The 21,045-nt window shown below is 54.3% G+C and overlaps 1 protein-coding gene across 1 annotated transcript in view; it reads left to right on the top strand.

Moving 5' to 3' along the window:
• Positions 1 to 5,959: 5,959 nt before the first annotated feature.
• The window catches only part of WFS1 (wolframin ER transmembrane glycoprotein), a 31,986-nt gene continuing 16,900 nt past the window's right edge, over positions 5,960 to 21,045 (top strand). Inside the window, exons 1-2 of the mRNA XM_027544993.1 lie at positions 5,960 to 6,122; positions 14,177 to 14,409. Of these exons, the coding sequence (XP_027400794.1) occupies positions 14,178 to 14,409 (232 nt within the window). The 5' untranslated portion in view covers positions 5,960 to 6,122; position 14,177. The remainder of the gene's footprint in view (positions 6,123 to 14,176; positions 14,410 to 21,045) is intronic.

Genomic DNA, 21,045 nt, shown 5'->3' with positions numbered 1-21,045 from the left:
CTGTGTGGCTGTGTGTGTGTGATCTCCCTTTACCTCTCTCCTTCAAGGGTATCTGCGACAGTCTTTGGTGCCTACCTGGACAATCCAGGATAATCACCCCATCTCATGTAATGACATTACATGTCATTTGGTCACATCTACAAAGACATTTTTTTCCAGATAAGGTAATATTCACAGATTCCAGGAGGTAGGGCCTGATATCTAGGGGACCATTTATGGCCTAATAATAATCTAAAACAGGCCCCAACTCTGTTATCCTTCAGATGATAACTCAAGGCCTGGAGCTGGTGGGACATCGCTGAATGCTTGTGGAGTAAACTGAAGTGGTCTTCCCTGGTGACTCATCAGTAAAGAATCTGCCTGCAATGCAGGAAAACCAAGTTCGCTCCCTGGGTCAATAAGATCCCCTGGAGAAGGGAATGGAAACCCACTCTAGTATTCTTGCCTGGAAAATTTCACGGACAGAGGAGCCTGGCAGGCTACAGTCCACGGGGTCTCAAAGAGTCAGACATGACTGAACAACTAACAATATCTCAATATCTTAAATAGGAAGGAAGTGGGCAAGCACATGAATTCAGAATCTGAAAACAGTGAGGCATCAGAGAACTGCAGTGGGAAAGTAAGAATGAAGTGTGGGAGGCATTTTTTTTTTTTTGGCCACACCGTGTGGCATGTGGGATCTTAGTTACCTAACCAGGGATCAAACCCACGCCCCATGAGGCCGAAGCATGGAGTCTTAACCACTGGATCACCAGGGAAGCCTGTGGGAGACTTTTTTAGATGTTCCATTAAAGAGTCTGGACACTGACCTGAATGCAAGAAAGAGCTCCTTATGAAGCCATTCATTCATTTAATACTCAACAATAAAGCACAGGGTTATTTCAACTTTGTGCGGAAGTGAAGACAGGCCTCCTAGAGAGATGGCATTGAATTAGGACAGGAGCTGTGTTTCAGTAGGTTCTCTTAGTAGGTCTAAGTTAGTGCCCTATGAGTTTGGGTGCTGCATCAGTCAGGGTTCACTAGAAAAACAGAACCAATGGGAGATATCTATACCTATATCTGTATCAACATCTGCATCTGTGTCTAATATATGTATGTTGTTTAGTCACTAAGTCTTGTCTGACTCTTTGTGACCCATGGACTACAGTACACCAGGCCTCCCTGTCCCTTACCATCTCCTGGAATTTGCTCAAATGTATGTCCATTGAATGGTGATGCCATCCAACCATCTCATCCTTTGCCACCCTCTTCTCTTTTTGCCTTCAATCTTTTCCAGCACCAAGTTCATTTCCGGTGAATTGGCCGTTTGCATCAGGTGGTCAAAGCATTGGAGCTTCACTTCAGCGTCGATCCTTCCAATGAGTATTCAGGGTTGATTTCCTTTAGGATTGACTGGTTTGATCTCCTTACTGTCCAAGAGACTCTCAAGAGTCTTCTCCAGCACCACAATTCGAAAGCATATTATATATATATATATATATATATATGAGAGAGAGAGACAGACAGAAAGACAGAGAGAGACAGATATAGAGATTTCAAGGAATTGGCTTATGTGATTGTGGGGGCTGACAGGTCCAAAATAAGTAGGGGAAACTGGAGACCCAATGAAAGGTTGATGTTGCAACTCAAATCTGAAGGCAATCTGATGACAGAGTTCGCTTTTCCTCAGGGGACCTCAGTCATTACCTCTTAAGATCTTCAACTGATTGGGTGAGGCCCACCCACATTACAGAGGGTCATCTTCTTTCCTCAGAGTCTACTGGTATAAAATGTTACTCTCATCTAAAAAATATCTTCACAGCAACACCTAGACTGATGTTTGACCAAATCTTGGCCCTGTCAAATTGATGCATAAAAGTAACCATCACAGCTGCTATATTTTCTGGTGAATTAAGATTTATAACTATTGAATCTCAGCAGATTGTATCTTGCTCCATTACATAATAGCCCTCTTTGTTCCTGTGAATGCTTTATGCCTTGAGTTCTTTATGCAACATTAATTTGTCACTCTTGTTACATTTTAAATTTCAGTTTTCAAATGTAGTCCCCTTTGGACCTCTGTTTGTTAGCATTTTGGGTGCAGTTCTTGGAAACAGCACTTAAACTGGATTTGTATTTATCTCCCTGGTCTAATGGACTTTAGATAGGAAATGCAGCCCATTCATATTTCTTATGAAAGTTGATGTCCATGGTTTTAAATTTTTCATCCTTTATTATGTTTTGTTGTTCCTGCTGTTTCTTTTTTCCCCTTTCTTTTTGTCTCTTATGCATAATCTCCCAATCCTCCCAACTTCCACACTACTCAGCTCCTTGAACTTTTCCACTCCACCCCTTGCTCCCTCTTCTCCTGGGTTTTGCTAAGATCAATTCTATTTTTTCACTTCCAGGCTACACAGGTTTCCCTTACAGTATGTGGCTTATGTTTCAAGAATCCCTACTTAGCAATTATGGTACAGAATCCCAGGTATATTTAGATTAAACCATCAATTTTGCAAAGGTCACTGCTCACCACCATTTTCTGAGTTCTATCTTGGGTTATCGACTCTGACTGAACTGTGTTGGTGAGAAAGAAACTTCTGTGGGTAAAAGGAAACTTCTCTGTGTCTGGCCATGTCAGATATTTCCCTTCTTTTGCCCTGACATGTGAATTTCATCACAGGAGGGGAAAGTCTCAGTGTCTGACATTCAGAATCCCTATATATTATCCCAAAGTCACCAAGGAATATGACTCTGCTCTGAGTCTCCTTCTCTTGGATGTGACTGGCTTTTTCTGGAATTCTGCAAGACTTTCTCCTTATCCTTGGAGTTGGGGACTTTATGGCATAGCTTCAGCCCCCGAGACATTTTCTATTAGCATTTCTTTCATTTCTGCTTCCCTTCAAGCTCCTTTTGGAGTGCCTGTTCTTTAAATGCTGTACCTCTTAGAACTGCCTGCAAGCCTCCCATTTTCTCCCTGATGATTTTCATGTTTTCCCTCCACATTATCTCCCAGTTTTTTTTTTCCTTTTATTTCCACCTTGACTGTTTTCTTTCTGAATTTACCTATGACTTTTAAAGTTTTTTCATTCCATGCGCTGTGCTGTGCTTAGTTGCTCAGTCGTGTCCAACTCTTTGCGACCCCATAGACTGTAGCCTGCCAGACTCTTCTGTCCATGGGGACCCCCACGCCAGAATGCTAGAGTGGGTTGCCATGCCTTTCTCCAGGAAATCTTCCCAACCCAGGGATTGAACCCAGGTCTCCCGCATTACAGGGGGATCCTTTACCGTCTGAGCCACTAGGGAAGCCCACGGCATATGTTAAATGTTTCTGTGCTCTGACTGTGATTCATTTTCTCTCTTTCTTTCCCAGGAGGAACTGTTTACCCTGTCTTCTTCCCTCTATTTATTGGGTCCTTTCAAAGGTTTTGTCCTCTACTTGATGGTGGTCTCCTAGGCAGTGGCCAGCCAGTGGGAGTGGATGACAAGCCTCTTATGTTCTTGTGGACAGTGACGAATGAATTGGAAAAGTCCTGTCGAGATGCTGGAGGAGGCGTCTCTGCTCCCAGGCTTGCAGGTACAAGGAGGGCTGCTGGTTCTCAACGGTGGGCTGCAGGAGCCATTCGGGTCAGCCTCCAGCCCTCTGAGCTGAAGGAGAGGGTGGGCAGTAAGGACGAGGGCACGTGTATGCGCGCGCTCAGTCATTTCCAACTCTTTACAACCCCACAGGAAGCAGCCCGCCAGGCTCCTCTGTCCATGGCATTTTCCCAGCAAGAATTCCAAAGCAGTTTGCCTTTTCCTCCTTCAAAGATACCCATCTTTGGGTTAGAAATAAAAGAAACTCATCTGATTCATTTTCAAAGAGCCTCTAAGCTCCCAATAGATAAATGAGAGAGTGAATTCTTCTCAAAATTAAGAAATATATAATGTCCAGCCTCTGAGTTACCATGGAAATGCAGATTGCAATTGCAAAGAAACTATTTCCCACTTACCATATTAGGCAAGAGTAAAAAATAAATAATTCCCCAAGCTAGTGTGTGCCCCTTGGAGATACACTGGAAGTAACTTTGAGAAGCCTGTTTCAGAAAAAATGTATCTATAGATGTGAAGAATCCTCTCAGAATCTAGGGATTCTGCTTCTAGGGCTTTGCCCTAGTGCCTTGGCCCCCAGCCTTTTTGGAACCAGGGACCAGTTTCTTAGAAGACAATTTTTCCACGGATGGGTGGTTGGGGGGATGGTTTAGGCAGTGACACGAATGATGGGGAGCAATGATAGGTGGTAGATGAAGCTTTGCTTGGTCGCCCACCACTCACCTCCTGTTGTGCAACCTGATTCCTAACGGGCCATTGACCGGTATTGGTCCTCTGAGGGTTGGGGACCCCTGCCCGGGGTTGGGGACCCCTGCCCTAAGGCACACACACATGCACCAACACGCGCAGTGTAATCACAGTGATTTCTGGAAACCCTTCCTTAAATATGCATAAACCATTACAAAATGTGAACAGTAACAGCCTGTGGTTCTTTTCTTTTTTCTATTTTGTGTGATCCTCCAAGTTTTCTGTAATTAGTATACTGTATGGGGGAAAGAATTCTGTATGACTCTGGACAAATAAACCTTCTATGCCTGAGCCTCAATCTTCTCATCAAGAAAGATGAACCCAAAGCTACCTGCCTCACAGGGTTATTGGGGGTGAAATGAAAAACATGTGAAAGCCCCCCAAACTGAGCCTGGAGCAAAGCTAGTGCTGCTGGATGCCTGGCTCCTTCGTTCTTCTGTGGGCCTCACAGGGTCACACAAGAAGATAGCGATGGGACAGAGGTGGGGCACCTGGGAATAAAGTGAGGGAACTGATATGAATCACAAGGCTTTAAAAATTCCCTGAGCTAGTGTGTTCAGCAGATAGACCTTATCTCCGGAACCATCTGGAATCTTTGCTCCCAACCTGTTGGTAACATGTTTCCAGCGGCCATTCTGAGCCGCAGTCTGCAATGATAACCCAGGACAGGCATCTCAGGTTGGCTGTGAGGATCAGACATAGAGCAGACACAGCCCAAGAGGTGCCCCTGCTGCCAACCCGGGCCTCTCAGCCCCAAGGCCTGGCTTAAGAATAGACCTTTGCCCTCATCTCCAAACCACCCCTCTCAGACCCCAGAGGTAGTGTTAGTCGCTCAGTCCTGTCCATCTCTTTGCTATCCCAGAGACTGTAGCTCACCAGGCTCCTTTGTCCACGGAATTCTCCTGGCAAGAATACTGAAGTGGGTTATCATTTCCTTCTTCAGGCTCAGACCCCAGAGAAGGACCCAAAGAAGAGGGTTTCCAGACTGCCTCATCCTTGCCCCACTCCCTGGGTTGGTAATAGATATTTTTAAACGAATTTCACAATTACTCTGTGAACGCATGCTATATTGCATTTGATCTTGTGCTTTTAAAGCAGTCCTTGGTTAAATGAGTCACATTAAATGGGATTTCCAATTCGTGCTCCATTAGGGCAGCCCTCTCCATCTTTGATGGGGCCGAAAATTAAGGCGTCTGGTGCATAGTAGGCACTCACCGTGTCAGTTAATATTGCAAGAGCAGTGATAATAAATCTGAAGTTGGGGAGCCTGGGGCCAGAGTAGTGGGTGAAAGGTCGTCTTGAGCCTCGCCCGTGGGCTTGCAGCCGGGCACAGCAACCCGGACGCCTTGTGGGTGTGCCGTGGCGTGCAAGGGTTCAGTCTGGGCAGCACGGCCCGAGTTAGCTCGGAAACTTTCGCAGTGGGCGGGCCAGACCCGCCCTCCCGGCGTCCTCAAGCTTGGCAGCGCCATGGGCCCGTAGGCTGTAGCCGCCGAGGCGCTCTGTGATTGGCGGAGGTGCGGCGTGATTGGCAGGCAGACCGGCCGCTCAGCGGGCCGAGTCGGCGCCGCGTCCTCCGGGCCGCGTCGGGAGTGGAGGACGGCCTGGGGCCCCGCCCCGGCCCCGCCCAGGCCCCGCCCCTCCCCGCGCTGCCAGTTGCGCTCATCGGCTTCCACAGAAACCAGTACAGCCCGCTTGGTCCCGGCTGCTTTCCTTCGGCCCTGGTCCCTCCAGCTGCTGCCGATCAACTTTGTGGCGAGCTCGGAGGCCCAAGGGCGTCGCAGCGCCGCGTGAGGCCCTCTCGCGGGCCGGTGAGTACTTCGGGGCGAGGGGCGGTCGCAGCGGCACCTGGAAAGCGAACCGAGAGCGCCTGGACTGGCCGCCCGCCTCGGCCTCAGTTTCCCCATCTGAGCGGTGGGCGGCTGGTACCAGTGTCCCCTGCAAGTTCCCCAGAAGTTGGAGGGCCAGGGTCCCGTCCTCTCCGCGACACTCAGGGCTCCCCCTGCCCGGGCCTGTATCGCGGCTTCCTCCCGGGGATGCGCGCCCCCTCAACCCTAAGCCTGGGCTCCCCGGGCATCGTGGGGGCACCGCGCGCTCTGAGCACCGTCACGTCCGCGAGTCTGGCTTCGAACCCGCCCTCCTCCCCAGCCCCACCGCCAGCGGGAAAACCGGCCTCAGAGGAAGGCGGCTCTTGGCGCTGGGGACCCGGTGGGTGGAAGGGGGCGCCCCTGTCCCCTGCGCCCCACAGCATGGGTCTCGAGTTGCCCCGTCATGCTCGGTGAGACCCTGAGCTGCCCTCAGTGCCCCTGGGGCCGCTGGAAGGCGCATGTCACCCCCCACCCCCTCATGAGGGCTGCTGGTTGTGTGTGTGTGTGTGTGTGTGTGTGTGTGTGTGTGTGTGTGTGTGTGTGTGTGTGTGTGTGTGTGTGTGTTGCTGGTTGTGTGTGTGTGTGTGTGTGTGTGTGTTGCTGGTTGTGTGTGTGTGTGTGTGTGTGTGTGTGTGTGTGTGTTGCTGGTTGTGTGTGTGTGTGTGTGTGTGTGTGTGTGTGTGTGTGTTGAGGGTCCAGGTGTGTGTGTGTGTGTGTGTTGAGGGTCCAGGTGATCCCAGGGGAACATCAGTTTCTGCTTTGACAGATGGAAACTTTCTGGGAAATCTGACCCACCTCCTCACACCAGTGGTTGTAGTTGATGTTAAGAAATTCTGAGGAGCTAACACTTCCACAGTATTTGACTGTCCAGTAGTCTTAGGGGTATGGGATTATTGGCCCATTTGACAAATGAGGAAACCAAGGCTCATTAGGGCTTGATGACCCGCCCAGGACCCTACAGTGGATCGGGCAGAGCCTGGTGGAAACCTGTGCCCCTCCTGGGCAGTCGCTGAGAACAAATGCCTGCCTCTCGTCACCTTGGACAGTGACCCCTGGCACAGGGCCCATTTGTAAAGGGCTTTCCCTTCTTCTGGGATCCATCACTCAGGGAGCAGTGCCCCGGGTACCTGGTGTGCGGGCTGCCTCTCTCACTGCAGCCCCAGTGAGGAAGCCACGCCGAGAAGCCCAGAGGTCATTCTTCCCCACTGCCTGTCTCCAAGGGGCTGTGATTCTCACCGGTGCCCCCTTGGCATCTGACGGGGATTTGGAGGAAGATTCCTTTATATTCTTGCTCCCCCCAGCAGCTGGGCCTTGACTAGACACAGGAAAGGTTGCCCGGAGACCACATCTCATCTTCTTTCCCAGGATAGAAGGAATCTGGAGGGCTCCCCACTCAGGCCACCCCTGCCCCTCCCAGGCCAAGGCTGGATAGGCCTTTGGGGGCTGGTTGCCAAGGGGGACCTAGTTCAGTCCCCAAAGTGCCTGGACAGAGACCAAACCCTGGCCCATGATGCTGGTGATGAGAGGGGTCTGGTAGAGAGGTTGCTCCATTCTTCAGACGACTCCGTCCCCTCCCTCAGGTCCCCTCCCCAGAAAGTGGCACCACCACCATGGCCTGCACCACCAGTCAGACCACATCCTGCTTCCACACCCTCTCGTTCAGCTGGGGATGCTCTTGTCTCTCCTGGTCCAGGAGTTGTCCTCAGATGCCTGCCCCGGGCCAGGCCTCCTCACTTTCCCTGGAAGGCTGCCCGGCTCCCTCCTTGGTCTCCCTGGCCTGTCTCCGCACAGCCTGGATGGGTCTCAAACTGCCGCTGCCCTGCAGCCCGGCCCTCAATTCTCCTTCTGCCCAGGGCTCAACCCCAGCACCAAGCCTGGCACTTGTTTTAGGGCCTGCCCCAGCTTCCCGGCTGTCCACTCAGCCTCTTTTCTCCTTCCCGTGTCCTCTGCCCAGACTCAGTTCTGCGCCACGTACGCCTTCCCCACCGTGTTGCCAGCTCCTTCTCTGTCCACTGCCTTTTCTCCTGGGCAGTCCCCCACTGAAATGCCTACACACCGCTGTTCCTCCCCCTCCTTCACCCTTGCCTGGCTTGTACTGGCTTGTCCTGAAGGCTTGGTCTGGGCCTCTCGTGGAGAATCCCTGCCCTGCTCCTTTCCCGGGCTGAGGGTGGCCCCCTTCTGTGCATGCTGCCCCCCGCAAGTGCGCCATCCTGGTGGCTGTTTGTTTGGGTGTCATCCTTCCCATCCGGACGAGTTTGCGAGTTTGCAAAGGCTGGCCCTGTGGGATCCTCAGTGGGGTGGGGAGGCCCAGCACAGGCCGGGCACAGAATCAGCCCACAGTCCATGCCCACTGACCCACCCTGGCCAGGCGGGAGCATCCCCAGCCTGATTCCCCCTTAGTCCTGTGAACTTGGCACATTGGTAGAGCTGGAATGTTCCTTGGTTTGGCCCTTAAGACTCTGGGACAAAAATAGGTACCTGGGAGTCTCCAAGGGCTTTGTGCCCTTGTCTTGAGCAGCCTCGTGCCAGGCGGCTGGGCTGTCCAGGCCAGAGCAGACATCCCAGACCCTGAGAACCCCTGGACCCTCTAGCTTTGGGCTCAGTCACAGATGGGTTTCAGAATTAACATTTTGTTGTAATTCCAGAAACCTTCACATTCATTATAGAAAATTAGGGGAGCATATTTAGAAAAAAAAATAAAATAAAAACTACTTCAGTGGCTCAGTGGTATAAAGAATCTGCCTGCCAATGCAGGAGACACAGGAGACAGGTTCGATCCCTGGATTGGGAAGATCTCCCGGAGGAGGAAATGACAACCCACTCCAGTATTCTTGCCTGGGATATCCCATGGACAAAGGAGCGTGGCAAGCTGCAGTCCGTGAGGTCACAAAGAGCCGGACGTGACTGAACGCCTGAGCACACACCTACCCTCTTCACCCAGACGTAGACACTATTGCTGTCTGTTGGAGGGGGGGCATTTTCTTCCATCTTTTTCTGCAGATGCATTTTGTTTTCATCTAAATAGACTCAGGGCAGTATCTCAATGTTGCTATAAATCCTGCTCAACAGAGTTATACAAACACGTCCTTACCTTTAAATATTCTTACACAAGTTGTGGCTAATGGCTGTGTAGTGTAGCAGCATCTAGAGGGGCTGTGAGTTTCACACCTGCCCTCTCTGGATGGCGCTGGAATGTATGATGGACACACCTGAGAGGCGTCCTGTAGGAGCAGAGACATGGAGGTCCGCAGATGGGTGTGGATGTGGGGTGGGTGTGAAACAGTGGGCATCCCAGGTTATTCCCCTGTAGCTGGCATCAGAGCACGTGAATGTCTTTGAGTCTTCCCCTGAGGGCTTGTTTCAGAGGTGGGTGGTCCCCTGGGGGTCGAGAGCCAAGTGGGCTTGGCCCTTATAAGCAAGGGTTAGAGAGCTTGGGAGAGGGCAATGGCAACCCACTCCCCGTACTCTTGCCTGGAGAATCCCATGGACGGAGGAGCCTGGTGGGCTGCCGTCTATGGGATCGCACAGAGCCAGACACGACTGAAGCGACTTAGCAGCAGCAGCAGAGAGCTTGGGCTGAAGTCCACATGCTGCCATTCTCCACCTGTCAGTAGTTATGTGGTCCCAGCAGCCCCCTTGCAGGGGTGGCAGACCCTCAACCGAGCTCTGTGGTTGCTGGCGTTTTTGTGTTTTGCTGGGGTAAAATTATGCCTGGGTGCTCATGTGGAAAGAATGCCAGCCACTCTGGATCTGACACAATGACAGGTTCCAAGCCTCCGCTCTGCTCTGACCGTGGGGTGGCGGTCGGGATTGACCGCCCCTCCTTGTAGGCATTGGAGGAGCCTTGGAGGCGGGGCGGAGTGCAATGCTGATGCTCTGTTCTGTGGTTGAGATTCAGGATGCCGGGCTGGGCCGGAGGGAGGGACCTGCTTTCTTTGGTCACAGAGCGAGATGGGGCCAGCTCTTCTCCAGCCAGGGCTCCTTCCCCCAGGCCAGACTGCCTCAGATGTACCTTGCAAAGCACGGAAGCAGGGATTCTGAGTGAATGAGATGCCGGAAAGAAGACTGTCAGAGAAGGAAGGACCAGACACCACTGTGGGTCCCTCCACCAGGAGAGCATCTGTAGTCTTCTCTGTGACCCATCCATGGCAATGGGTCATTTTGTTTGTTTTTAAGTAACAAGGCCTTTGATCCATAAAGGGTTTGGCCGACTCTCAGGAAATCTGAAAATTAATCCTCCTCTGTTCGTCCATTCTCACTAACTAGAGATTTCACTTTAAAAGTTTCGTTGTGATTGTAATGTGACATGCATGATACTTAGCCCAAGAGGCCAGCCAGAAGCTACCTGTTCTGAAATTTCTATTATAAGGTGTCTTTCAACTGAATGTGCCTTTGTTTTGCACTTGAGAGAAATGGCTTTTTTTTTTTTTTAATGATTGATAGTTTGCAGACTGCTTTCTCTTTCTTCACACCCTTACACCCCAGAGCACCCCTTCACTGGAGGCATTATTCCCTCTTTACAGATGGGGAAACTGAGGCCTTGTGAGGTTACGTGCTCAGTCGCTCAGTTGTCCGCCTCTCTTCAACCCCATACACTGTAGCCCGCTAAGCTCCTCTTTTCTATCAGATTTTTCAGGCAAGAATACTGGAGTGGGTTTTCATTTTCTCTTCTAGGGGATCTTCCCAAACCAGGGATTGAACCCGCATCTCTTGGGTCTCTCGCATTGGCAGGTGGGTTCTTTACCACTAAGCCACCAGGGAAGCCCTGCTGCTGCTGCTAAGTCACTTCAGTCATGCCCGACTCTGTGTGACCCCATAGATGGCAGCCCACCAGGCTCCCCCGTCCCTGGGATTCTCCAGGCAAGAGTACTGGAGTGGGGTGCCATTGCCTTCTCTGAGGGAAGCCCTAAGTAGCTACTAAAGAAAGGTAGAACGGACATTCACTCCCTGGGTTGGCTTTTGGTGGAAAAATTGTGTCCTGCTGGTGAGGGATGGTACTGTCCCTCCTGACCCATCCTTCCTCATAGATGGGGAGACAGACAGGTGTGAGTCCTTCTTGTCCACCTGGCAGAGAGGGCTCTCCAGGAGACATGCCTTGGGTGCTGTGTGGTTCCCTGAGAGCAGGTGATGGAGACAGGACTTGGGGCAGAGGCAGCTGGGAAACTCCCAGAAGGGGGCGAGTTGGGCCCTTGACTTGAACGACATGTTGGATTGGTCCTGGCGGAGAGGGCACTTCCAGGTCTTGGGGGCACTTTGAGAGCTAAGGCGTGGGGGTCACAGAACTGCAGGTTTGGGAGTGAGTGACAGAGGAAGAGAAAGCATGGTGGGGATTGGATAGCAGAGGCAGGTGGACAGATTTTGAGAGGCCTCTTTTTCAGAAACAAGGTCTTTCTGAATGAGAGGCTCTGTGGTTTTGAATTCTAGCTCCAAGACTCTGAGCTACGAGGCCTTGGGTAGGGATCTCACCTTTCTGGAGCCGAGGTTGCTGTCTGTGAAAGCGGGTGAGCATGGAAGGACAGGTTATCTCACCATCCACCACAGCCGGGTAACACCAGGACGCTCCTCCCGGGCCAGCCACCCCCACCCGCACCCCTAGGAGAAATCGGTGGAAATTGCTGAGAAGGGCACGTTCCAGACATGCTTGTTGCGTTGTTAGTAGTGACAGAGGATCCCTGGTATAAGTCAGCTCTCCGAAGGCCAGCTGCCCTCTGCCACTCCAGGAAGGTAGCACTTGATTCCTGGGCAGTGGGAGCCACAGGAGATGGTGAGGTCAGACGTGACTCCTGTGGTTTGTCTCGGATCAGCCGGGGACCTGCACAGCTGGGTTCTGTCTGCCGAATCCGCGGCTGACTTTCCCCGCGCCCCCCCCACCCCAGCTGGCCGCCCGCCCACGGGGCCTGCCTGCCCGTCTACCCAGATGATGGATTTCACAAAAGTTGCCTCTTTGTTTGGTTCCCGGAAGCCTGGCGTTTGGGAACAGCATTGAGCACTGCGTTGGTTTCCAAGCAGAGATCTGTGTGGCTTGACAAGCTTTTGGTTCACAGCCAAGGGGATGTTTTAAAATAAGGGCTCGGTCCCTCCAAGGGAGTCGTGCCCACATTGAAATCTCCAGGGTCCTTTGGCGAATGCAGGTCTGATCTCTGGAGCCTCCTCTGACTCTTCTGGTGACGGCGGTCTCCAGGCACGCTTCAGGTACCCACTCCTGCAGGCTCGGGGGAGCCGGAGCTGGACACTTTGGATACCTGGGAGCCTGGCCCTTTTGGTCTCTGATCTCATGTAGTCCTCACAGTACCCCCATTTACAGTCGAGGAAACTGAGGGGCAGAGAGGAATGTGACCCGCTCAGGACCCCAGAACTGGCAGCACAGTGGCTGTGGTGGGTTAGTCTGGGAGCCGGATTCCTCACCCCCGGCCTTTCCCTGCTCTGCTCTCATTTCCTCATCTCAATGAAGAGGGTGGACGTGGCATTGAGCCTGGGGTGGGGGCCGTGGGATCCTTGGGGACAGCCCGCTCGGTGCACGCGGTCCTATCTGCTTCAGTGTCTGTGTCCACGGAAGCCCGTCCCTGCTCCCCAGGGCCCCGGCCTGGGGTCCCGGGGCTGGGGAAGGCCTGGAGCTCTCGGCCCCGCAGTCTGGGGCTCGTGGTCTCCCTCAGTTGTGTCAGTGGTGATTTTCGCCTTGTTGCTAAACAACAGTATTGACTAATCGAGCCCTTTGCCCCTGTTGGTCATCGGATCTCTTTGCTTGCCAGTCTGTTCCAGTCATCGGTTCCGACACACCAGCCCCCCGGTTTCCATCACCCACGTCTAGCGTGGGCTCATATCCGGTGCCATCAGGCTCGCCGAGTTGTGTCCTGGGGTTCAAGCCTGGTGTGGGGGCTTTGGAGTTGGCCAGGCCTGACCACATCCTGCTCCAGGGGCTGTGTTCCCCCCACACCTGTCTTCCACCCCTCTTCCTCTCCCCCTTTCCCTCCCTCCCTCTGCTTCTCATGTTTATTTTTTTTTAATATTTTATTATTCATTTATTTAGCTGTACCAGGTCTTCACTGAGGCATGCAGGATAATTTCGTTGCAGAATGTAGGATCGAATTCTCTGACCAGGGATCGAACCTGGACCCCCTGCATTGGGAGCTCACAGTTTTAGCCACTGGACCACCAGGGAAGCCCCTCTCAAGTTTATTTTAAACTTCCACTTTGTGCCAGTGTATTCGTTTCCTAGGGCTCTAAGGAGAAATTGACAGAAACTTGGTGGCTTTAAACAGCAGAAACTTTGTCTCACAGCTCTGGAGGCACAGGTCCACGATCAGGATGTTGGCGGGGTTGGTTGTCCTGGGGGGCTCTGCGGGAGAGTTCTTCCTTGTCTTTCCTGACTTCGGGTGTTGTTGGTGTCTCTGGGCCTGCAGCCACATCTCCCATCTCTGCCCCCTCCTCTACGTGGCATCCTCTTCTCTGTCTGTGTGTTACCCTCTTATAAGGACCCCAGTCCTTGATTAGGGCCCACCCTAAGCCAGGATGCTCTCTTGTCAAGATTCTTGATTACATCTGCAAAGTACCCTGTCTTCCAAATAAGGTCCCCTGCACAGATTTTGGGTGGACAGACTGGGAGACCATCTTCATTCCAATGCAGCCAGATGCTGTCCCCAGGGCTCCATGTGGACCATCTCACTGAATCCTCCCGACCTGCCGCATCTCCATTTCTCAGATGAGCACACCCGAGGCCCGGGACTCAAGTCCTGGAGACTGAGGGTCCAGCTCATGGCTGCTGTGGGACTTGCCAGGCCAGCAGGCCTTGAGCAAGTTTCCTCCCTCAACTTCCTCATCTGTAAAATGGGAGTGTCTTTGCGGGGGCTGTCGTGAGATTGAGTGAGATCACGTGGAATGCTGGGCAGCGCCCTTCCATTTCCCTTTGCCGTCCCGTCTCTCAACCAAAAGCTAGGGGCCAGGGCAGCCTGGGCCTGGCTGGCCTCGTGTATTTGACCCCCTGGTTTTTCTCGCATCAGGATGGCTTCCAGCGCCTCTCCTCCGAGCTCCTCTGGCCCCCAGCTTCCGCCGCCACCGCAGTCCCAAGCCCGCTCACGGCTCAACGCCACCACCTCGGTGGAGCAGGAGTTCAGTGGGGCGCCCCCCGCTCCTGGACCCCAAGTTGGACCTGGATCAGATGTGAGAGACCCAGCTGCCCCGGCCATGCCCCAGGCCTCGCGGGCCAGGAGCCGAGAGAGGATGGATGGAACAGGTAAGGGGCGGGCCCGGGATGCCGGACTGTCCTCCCCGGGGGGTGTTCTGTGGGCAGCGTGGACACCCAGGTCTTGGCATGTGGGCCACATGCCCCTGCAAGGTTCCTTCCACGGGCGGCTGTCTCCTGAAGTCGGGCCCAACCACTCCACCCAGGCCTGTCGACTCCCACCTCCCAGCAGGATCTGCTCCCAAGTTCATAGACTTGGGCTGCAGCAGATGTCATGTTTCCTTCCATTATTTATCATCGAATGCACTAGCTCCCACCTGCTCAGGGACTTGGCAGGTGGTCTGCACCAGGCGCTGTGTGGTGGGAGGTGGCGGGAAGCAGGCTCCCCTCTGGTCCCCCCCAGCACTCGGGGCGCCCACGTCATCATCCCTTGTCCACCATGGCCACTCCTCAAGTGGCCATTTGGTCAGGTTGCTGTGCCTGGTCTGGGGGCCCCCCGTGGCCACTCCCCTTGGAGGCCAGCTGACACCCTGGAATTCACCTGGGCCCCTGGCCCAGGTCCCCACTGCCCTCTGGACCACCATCCTCCATGCCCAGGCCCGGCGGCCAAGGATGGCCCCAAACTCCAGTCCACTCTTGGGCCCCCCTCAGGTTTCCAGTCTGTCCCAGGAAGCACTTCTCAGGGGCCGAGATGAGACAGTGTGAGGCCCCGAGTGGGCTGGGACCACTGGTTGTTGTGCCATTGACATTGGGGGAGGGTCACCAGGGTTTGGTCAGTCCACCTGCTGCTCACTGAGCACGGCCTGGTGCCAGCCCTGAGTGGCCATCAGTGGCATAGGTGAGCCCTGCCTCTGAAGAGTCCACAATCTCCTGGAAACACGGGACCTGGGGAGCACAGAGGTGGCCCTGGTACTGGGCTGGGGAGGGAGCTGGAGGCCTGCCTTGGGAAGAGAGGATGCCTGAGCAAGTTGGAGCCTGTAGGGGGAGAGAGCACAGCACGGGCAAGGGCCAGAGGGAAGAACTGACCTCGCCTTGGGTGGGCTTGGCCTGGAGAGAGCCTTGGACCTCCCAGGTGGTGGGGTGGAAGGAAGGATGGAAGGATCGGAGTGGTTATGCTTGTGTGTCAGGCTTGTGATTGAGCTACAGCAGGAGTGAGCAGGACCGGGCAGCGGGCCGTAACAGGAGCTGCCATGAAAGGCTCCTTTGCGCTTCGGGGGCTGTTGTAGGTGAAAAAAGCCTCAAGCCTTGCTGTGAGTTTCATAAAAGCAAGGATCCCTGGGTCTCCGGCTGTGATGTTTGGGGAGAACATAGCTGGCATCAATGTTGCTTTTTCTAATAACTCACGCGGTGCTTCTCAGTATGTCTGTCTTATACTCACAGTGACCAACCCTGTGAAATAGGGGCCTTGGCTTTCACTGTAGGTACAGCGATCAAAACAGAGCCCACTGGGGACACGAGCTCCAGGGGTGGTGAAAGCCCCGCGGCTTCTCTTCGTGGCTCACCGCCTGTTGGGCTTTCTGACCTCTGCCCACAGTAAGAAATACATGTACCGTAGTCATAACCTGGCCCACGCCCACGTGCCTGCATGCACACACACACGCACACGCACACGCAGTGGGGATGGAAATTTCCAAAACAATACTTGCCTTTACAGTGTGCCTGGCTGTCTGTTAAGTCTCCATGCTCTTGCTTTTATGTGCAAACAAATGCTGCTTTGGGCAGGTCAGTTGGTTCTGTGACCTTCTGGGTCGACGTCTGCAGTTTGAAAACCGCTGTCTGGTTTGGCGCCAGTGCTGATTTCCTGCCCACCCCGGCTGGGACGCCAGAGCATGCGTCTCTCCATACGAGCTGTTTATGTATGGAGCATCCGGAGCACGAGGTGGTACAGGAAGGGCCGAGACAGCCGGGGTGGGATGCTTGGCTGGGCTATTGACCTTGAGCTGTGTGCCCTCTCCAGGGAGTCGGGAGGCCTCTCTGAGACTGTTTCTGTGAAGTCAGAGCAGCCACGTGGAGCCTGCGTGCTGGGACCTCGTGCTCATCAGCCCGGCACGTGGGATGTGGTGCTGAGTCAAGGCCCCTGGTCCCTTAGGTACCTGTGTGGTGCTGTGGGGGAAGGGGTACGTGCCCTGAGCTACAGAAGCCGATGTGCTGCGTGGGTGTCATCAAGCCTCCTCCCCTCCGCCCCTTCCTCTTCAGGACCCTCCTGGGGCGTCGCCATGTGCGTTGAGGCATCCGTCCAGTTTTAGGGCCCCACCCAGTCCCTCTTGGGTGACCGGCCTTAACCTCGGCTTCGGGCCCCGTGTGTCCATGTGCAGCGACTTCGTGTGAGTGTCAGGCTCTTTTCTCCTCCTGGGAGGCTTGTGCTGCAGACTGTGCGTGTGTGTGTGTGTGCACATGTGTGTGTGCACACGTGTGCATGTGCTTTCTCGCGTCTTGCACCACCACAAGGCAAGATGCCGTGACTTTTGTGGTCACAGGGTCCTCTCCCCCAGGTGCTCCGTATGAGTTAAGGGGGTCTCAGCCCCCACCCCACCCTTCTCCTGCTCACCCAGCCTTGTTGTTTTGTTTTCCCCTTGAGAAGCTGGCTGCCTGAGGTGACCACCCCCAGCTCAGCACCACCCCTACTCTGTGCAGAGGCCCCTGCCAGGTGCCCTGTGGACCCAGAGGCTTTACGTGACCCCTTACGGCAGCCCGAGAGAAAGGCTCTGTCCCTGTCTCCATTTAGAGACCAGGAAACCAAGCCCCTGACTTGCCAGAGTGGCCAGCACTGAGTGATGATGGGTGCAGGGGTGACCCCAGTCTCCTGTCCCATTAAGGCCCCCTGCCCCCAGCAGAGCTGCAGGGATCTCCCCCAGTCTCCTGTCCCATAAGGCCTCCTGCCCCCAGCAGAGCTGCAGGGATCTCCGGACTCTGGAGGGTGAACCAAGCCTGTGCTCCCCTGTGTAATCGTGCTGGACTAATGCCTACCTTACCCCAGAAACACACCCACTGGGCCCTTCTGAGCTCCACATCTCCTTCAGAGATCTCTGCTTTGTCTCCAAGGCCTTTGGGCAGACCCAGGCCTGATCCGGAATCTTGGTCCAGCCACAAACACCACCCCGCAGCCACAGGGCGCGGAGACCAGGGCTGGAAACATGCTTGGTTTCAATCTGGGTGAAGCGAAACAGCCTCCGGGGACAGACCGAGTCAAGACTGCCAGTTTCAGATAAGGAGAGTCGGGAAACAGATGTGGTCTCCATTGGCTTCTGTCCCCGAGGGGAGGGGCGGAGAGTACTGAGCAAGTTCTGGGCAGGTTGGCGGCCTCGGGCTCCCAACCCCACATGTCTGGGCTGTGCTGCGTCCCTTTCCTTTGTGCTGTCACCATTGCTGAATGGAACACAGCAGACCCCGCCCTGCCAGCCCTGCACAGCTCAGAGATCATCCACCCAGGGAGGGACTGGGGTTAGTTTTCATTAACTCCCCTGTCCATCTAGCAAAGTTCTGCTGAGCATCAGTCAAGTACCAGTAAGTACTTCCAAGAGGAAGATGGCATAGCACCTTCCAGGCTAGGCCTCACTTGTGGTCCTTGTCTATGTTAACTCACTTCTCCAGCCACGTCCAGTTCAGTTCAGTTCAGTCGCTCAGTTGCGTCCGACTCTTTGTGACCCCACAGGCTGCAGCACGCCAGGCCTCCCTGTCCATCACCAACTCCTGGAGTCTACTCATGTCCATTGAGTCAGTGATGCCATCCAACCATCTCATCCTCTGTCGTCCCCTTCTCCTCTGGCCTTCAATCTTTCCCAGCATCAGGGTCTTTTCAAATGAGTCAGTTCTTCGCATCAGATGGCCGAAGTATTGGAGTTTCAGATTCATCATCAGTCCTTCCGATGAATATTTGGGACTGATTCCCTTTAGGATGGACTGGTTGGATCTCCTTGCAGTCCAAGAGACTCTCAGGAGTCTTCTCCCAACACCACAGTTCAAAAGCATCAATTCTTCAGCGCTTAGTTTTCTTTATAGTCCAACTCTCACATTCATACATGACTACTTGAAAAAATATAGCCTTGACTAGATGGACTTTTGTTGACAAAGTAATGTCTCTGCTTTTTAATATGCTGTCTAGGTTGGTCATAGCTTTTCTTCCAAGGAGCATGCATCAGGGGTTAAGTAGAGGACCCCAGGCCACCAGCTGGTGAGAGGTCAAGTTGAGATGGAACACAGTCTGCGAGTCTGTGCTCAGCCACCGTGATGGCCTCTGGTGGCAGCGGTGACCACAGATGGAGCTCTGGAGTGCCCCAGGGCCCTGGGCCTGCCTCCTGCATTGCGGCTCAGAGCAGCGCCCTGTGTACCAGCACAGCAGGGATGGCCCAGGCTGGTCTTCAGACTCGGGGGGGTGAAGGCTCAAGGGAAGGGAGAGACAGAAGAACCAAGTAACTCTGCCTCTGTGGGGGGCACCAGGCAGGGGCCATGGAGGACGAGGCGCCCTCTCTGCTAACCTCGCAGGGTTCACAGGCCCTCAGGAGTGTGCCAAGTCCACAAGGCCTCCAGTTCTGAGTGTGGGGCTGGCACTCGCTTAGGTGGCCACAGGGCTGCAGACAGGAATGGTGTCTGGAACCCCTGGTGGGTTCCGTTTGCCAGGAGGCATTCACCCTGGTGTTATCTGAGGGCCTGCCCAGTGGGTGCAGGAGATGGTGGGCAGGGCAGGCAGGGCCCACCTCTAGGAGGGAGACCCCGGGTCAGTGAGGGGAAGCCCAAACAGTGCAAGACACACAGGGCATGAGGGGCTCCAAGGGTGATGGCTCTGGGCAGCGGTTGGATGTGGGGTCAAGAGGTCAGACAGTCTCAAGTAGGGCCTCGAGGGTCAGGGTATGGAGAATGGGTGTTCTGGGGAGCATTAAAGCCTTTAAATGAGATGAGCAGCGTGATTTCTGTTACATGGAGATGACCTTGGACAACCATGGGAGCTGAGGCCAGCGTGATGAAGGGCGGTGGGTGGACTGGGCTTCAGGAGAGCTAGACTGACTCCAGGCCTCTGGCTGGAGTCATCAGGTGGGCCTGGGGGGTGGGCAGGCAGTTTCACAGTGGGATTCAGAGCTGGACAGAGGGAATGGGCCCCGAGGAAGGCCGGGAGGTGAGAGGAAGGCCGGGATGTGATGGGGTGAGGGGGTGGATGCAAAGCGCTGAGTCCCTGCTGCCCTGGGGACAAGTCACAGCCATAAACACTCAGTTTCTCCTTGTCCAGTGGAGGTGCTGGCTCGACGATCTCAGGAGCTCTGTACCGGATTATTTATCCTGACTCTGATGGAAGCCCTGATCTGTCTGGTTGCTGTAGCATCCCTGTGACCCCCTCACTCTAGGATGACCTGTTGTGAGGACAGATGGCTGGGGCAGTGAGGCTCTCTCAGGTCTGGTGGCTTCCTCAGATCTCAGGAAACTCGACAATATGCCCTTCATCCCTCACCTTTCCCCTCCTCTTTGCATTCCAAGTCTTGGGTGTCACCTCCTCCAAAAAGCCTCTCCCATCAGGATTGATGACTCCTGGCACCTCCATAGATTCCACTTGTGGACTGTGGCTGTCATCGCTGGCACCCTGGGTGGGTAGAGAGAGCTGGGGTTCCTACCTCTTTCTGCTCAGTGCCCTTGGTTCCCAGCACCCAGACCGGTCCAGGGCGGGTGCTCGGTAAATGTCTGCTGGGTGAGTGATGAGGGGCAAGGTCCATGACCCCCGCTCGGGCCTGTGGGAAGCTGGGACCTCCTGGCTGGGACCCCCGCCTTAGAGCTCAGCCAGGCCCCTGGAAGAGGCGGAGTCACAAGGCTTGTCCTTCCTGTGTATTCATGAGAACCAGGGTTAGCATCTCGAAGGCTGATGGGGCACCCCTGGCGCAGGGTGACCCAGCTACCCACAGTGATGAGAAGGACACACGGGATGCCCTTGGGTTCTTGTCACCTTTCCCTCAGCTCAGCCCACGCGGCGGGCATCAGGAGAGGACCAGGGACTCTGGGAGGCCAAGGCTTTGCCCCAGGGCCAGTGATGTAGAAGGGCAGCAGCCCCGAGAGACGGGAGCAACAAAGTTGCTCACTGCGTGTTTCAGATTGTGCTCTTCTTCTCAGAGCCTTTGGCGTGCATTCAGCAATTTAAACAATGCGCTCCAGCCAATCTAGATTGCAGCGGCCGGGTGAAACTGGAAGCCAGCTTCTCTCTCTTGCTCCCAGCCGGCTCCAGGAGAACTTGGTAGGGATCAAGGGGCTGGCAGAGCCCTCAGGGCTGCTGGGAGGAGATGCCTGAGGCTCCCCAGCCCAGGGACCCAGGGTGGTCCTGAAGAATGGGAGCATTTGACTTGCTCAGTACTCATCCTTGTCCATTTCTACTTAGAACCTGTTCAGATCAGGAAGGTGAGCTTGGCAGTTCAATCTCTGGGCCACACGTGTTCCAGGCGCCATGCTAGTATTTGGGGAGACAGAGCTGGAGACCCTTCCTTGTCGGTCCCACATCCATTCATCCCCCTGTCTGTTCAGCATTTGCTGATTTGTGTCCTGCCCAGGGCATGGAGATGGGCCAGACCTGCTGGACACAGATTGTCTCCATTAAAGGCCTGTGGGACCGTGAGAGATGCAGGAACACGGAGATGGGCTGTGCCGGGGGAGGGGACAATTTCCAGGGCCCTCCTTTCATTTCATGACAAAATGTTAGGCCATGAATAACTTCTG

This window comes from Bos indicus x Bos taurus, chromosome 6 (genome assembly GCF_003369695.1).
Source record: "Bos indicus x Bos taurus breed Angus x Brahman F1 hybrid chromosome 6, Bos_hybrid_MaternalHap_v2.0, whole genome shotgun sequence".
NCBI classification, from domain to species: domain Eukaryota; kingdom Metazoa; phylum Chordata; class Mammalia; order Artiodactyla; family Bovidae; genus Bos; species Bos indicus x Bos taurus.
Note: the sequence above shows the minus strand (reverse complement) of the source record. Positions and strands in the feature narration are given on the sequence as shown.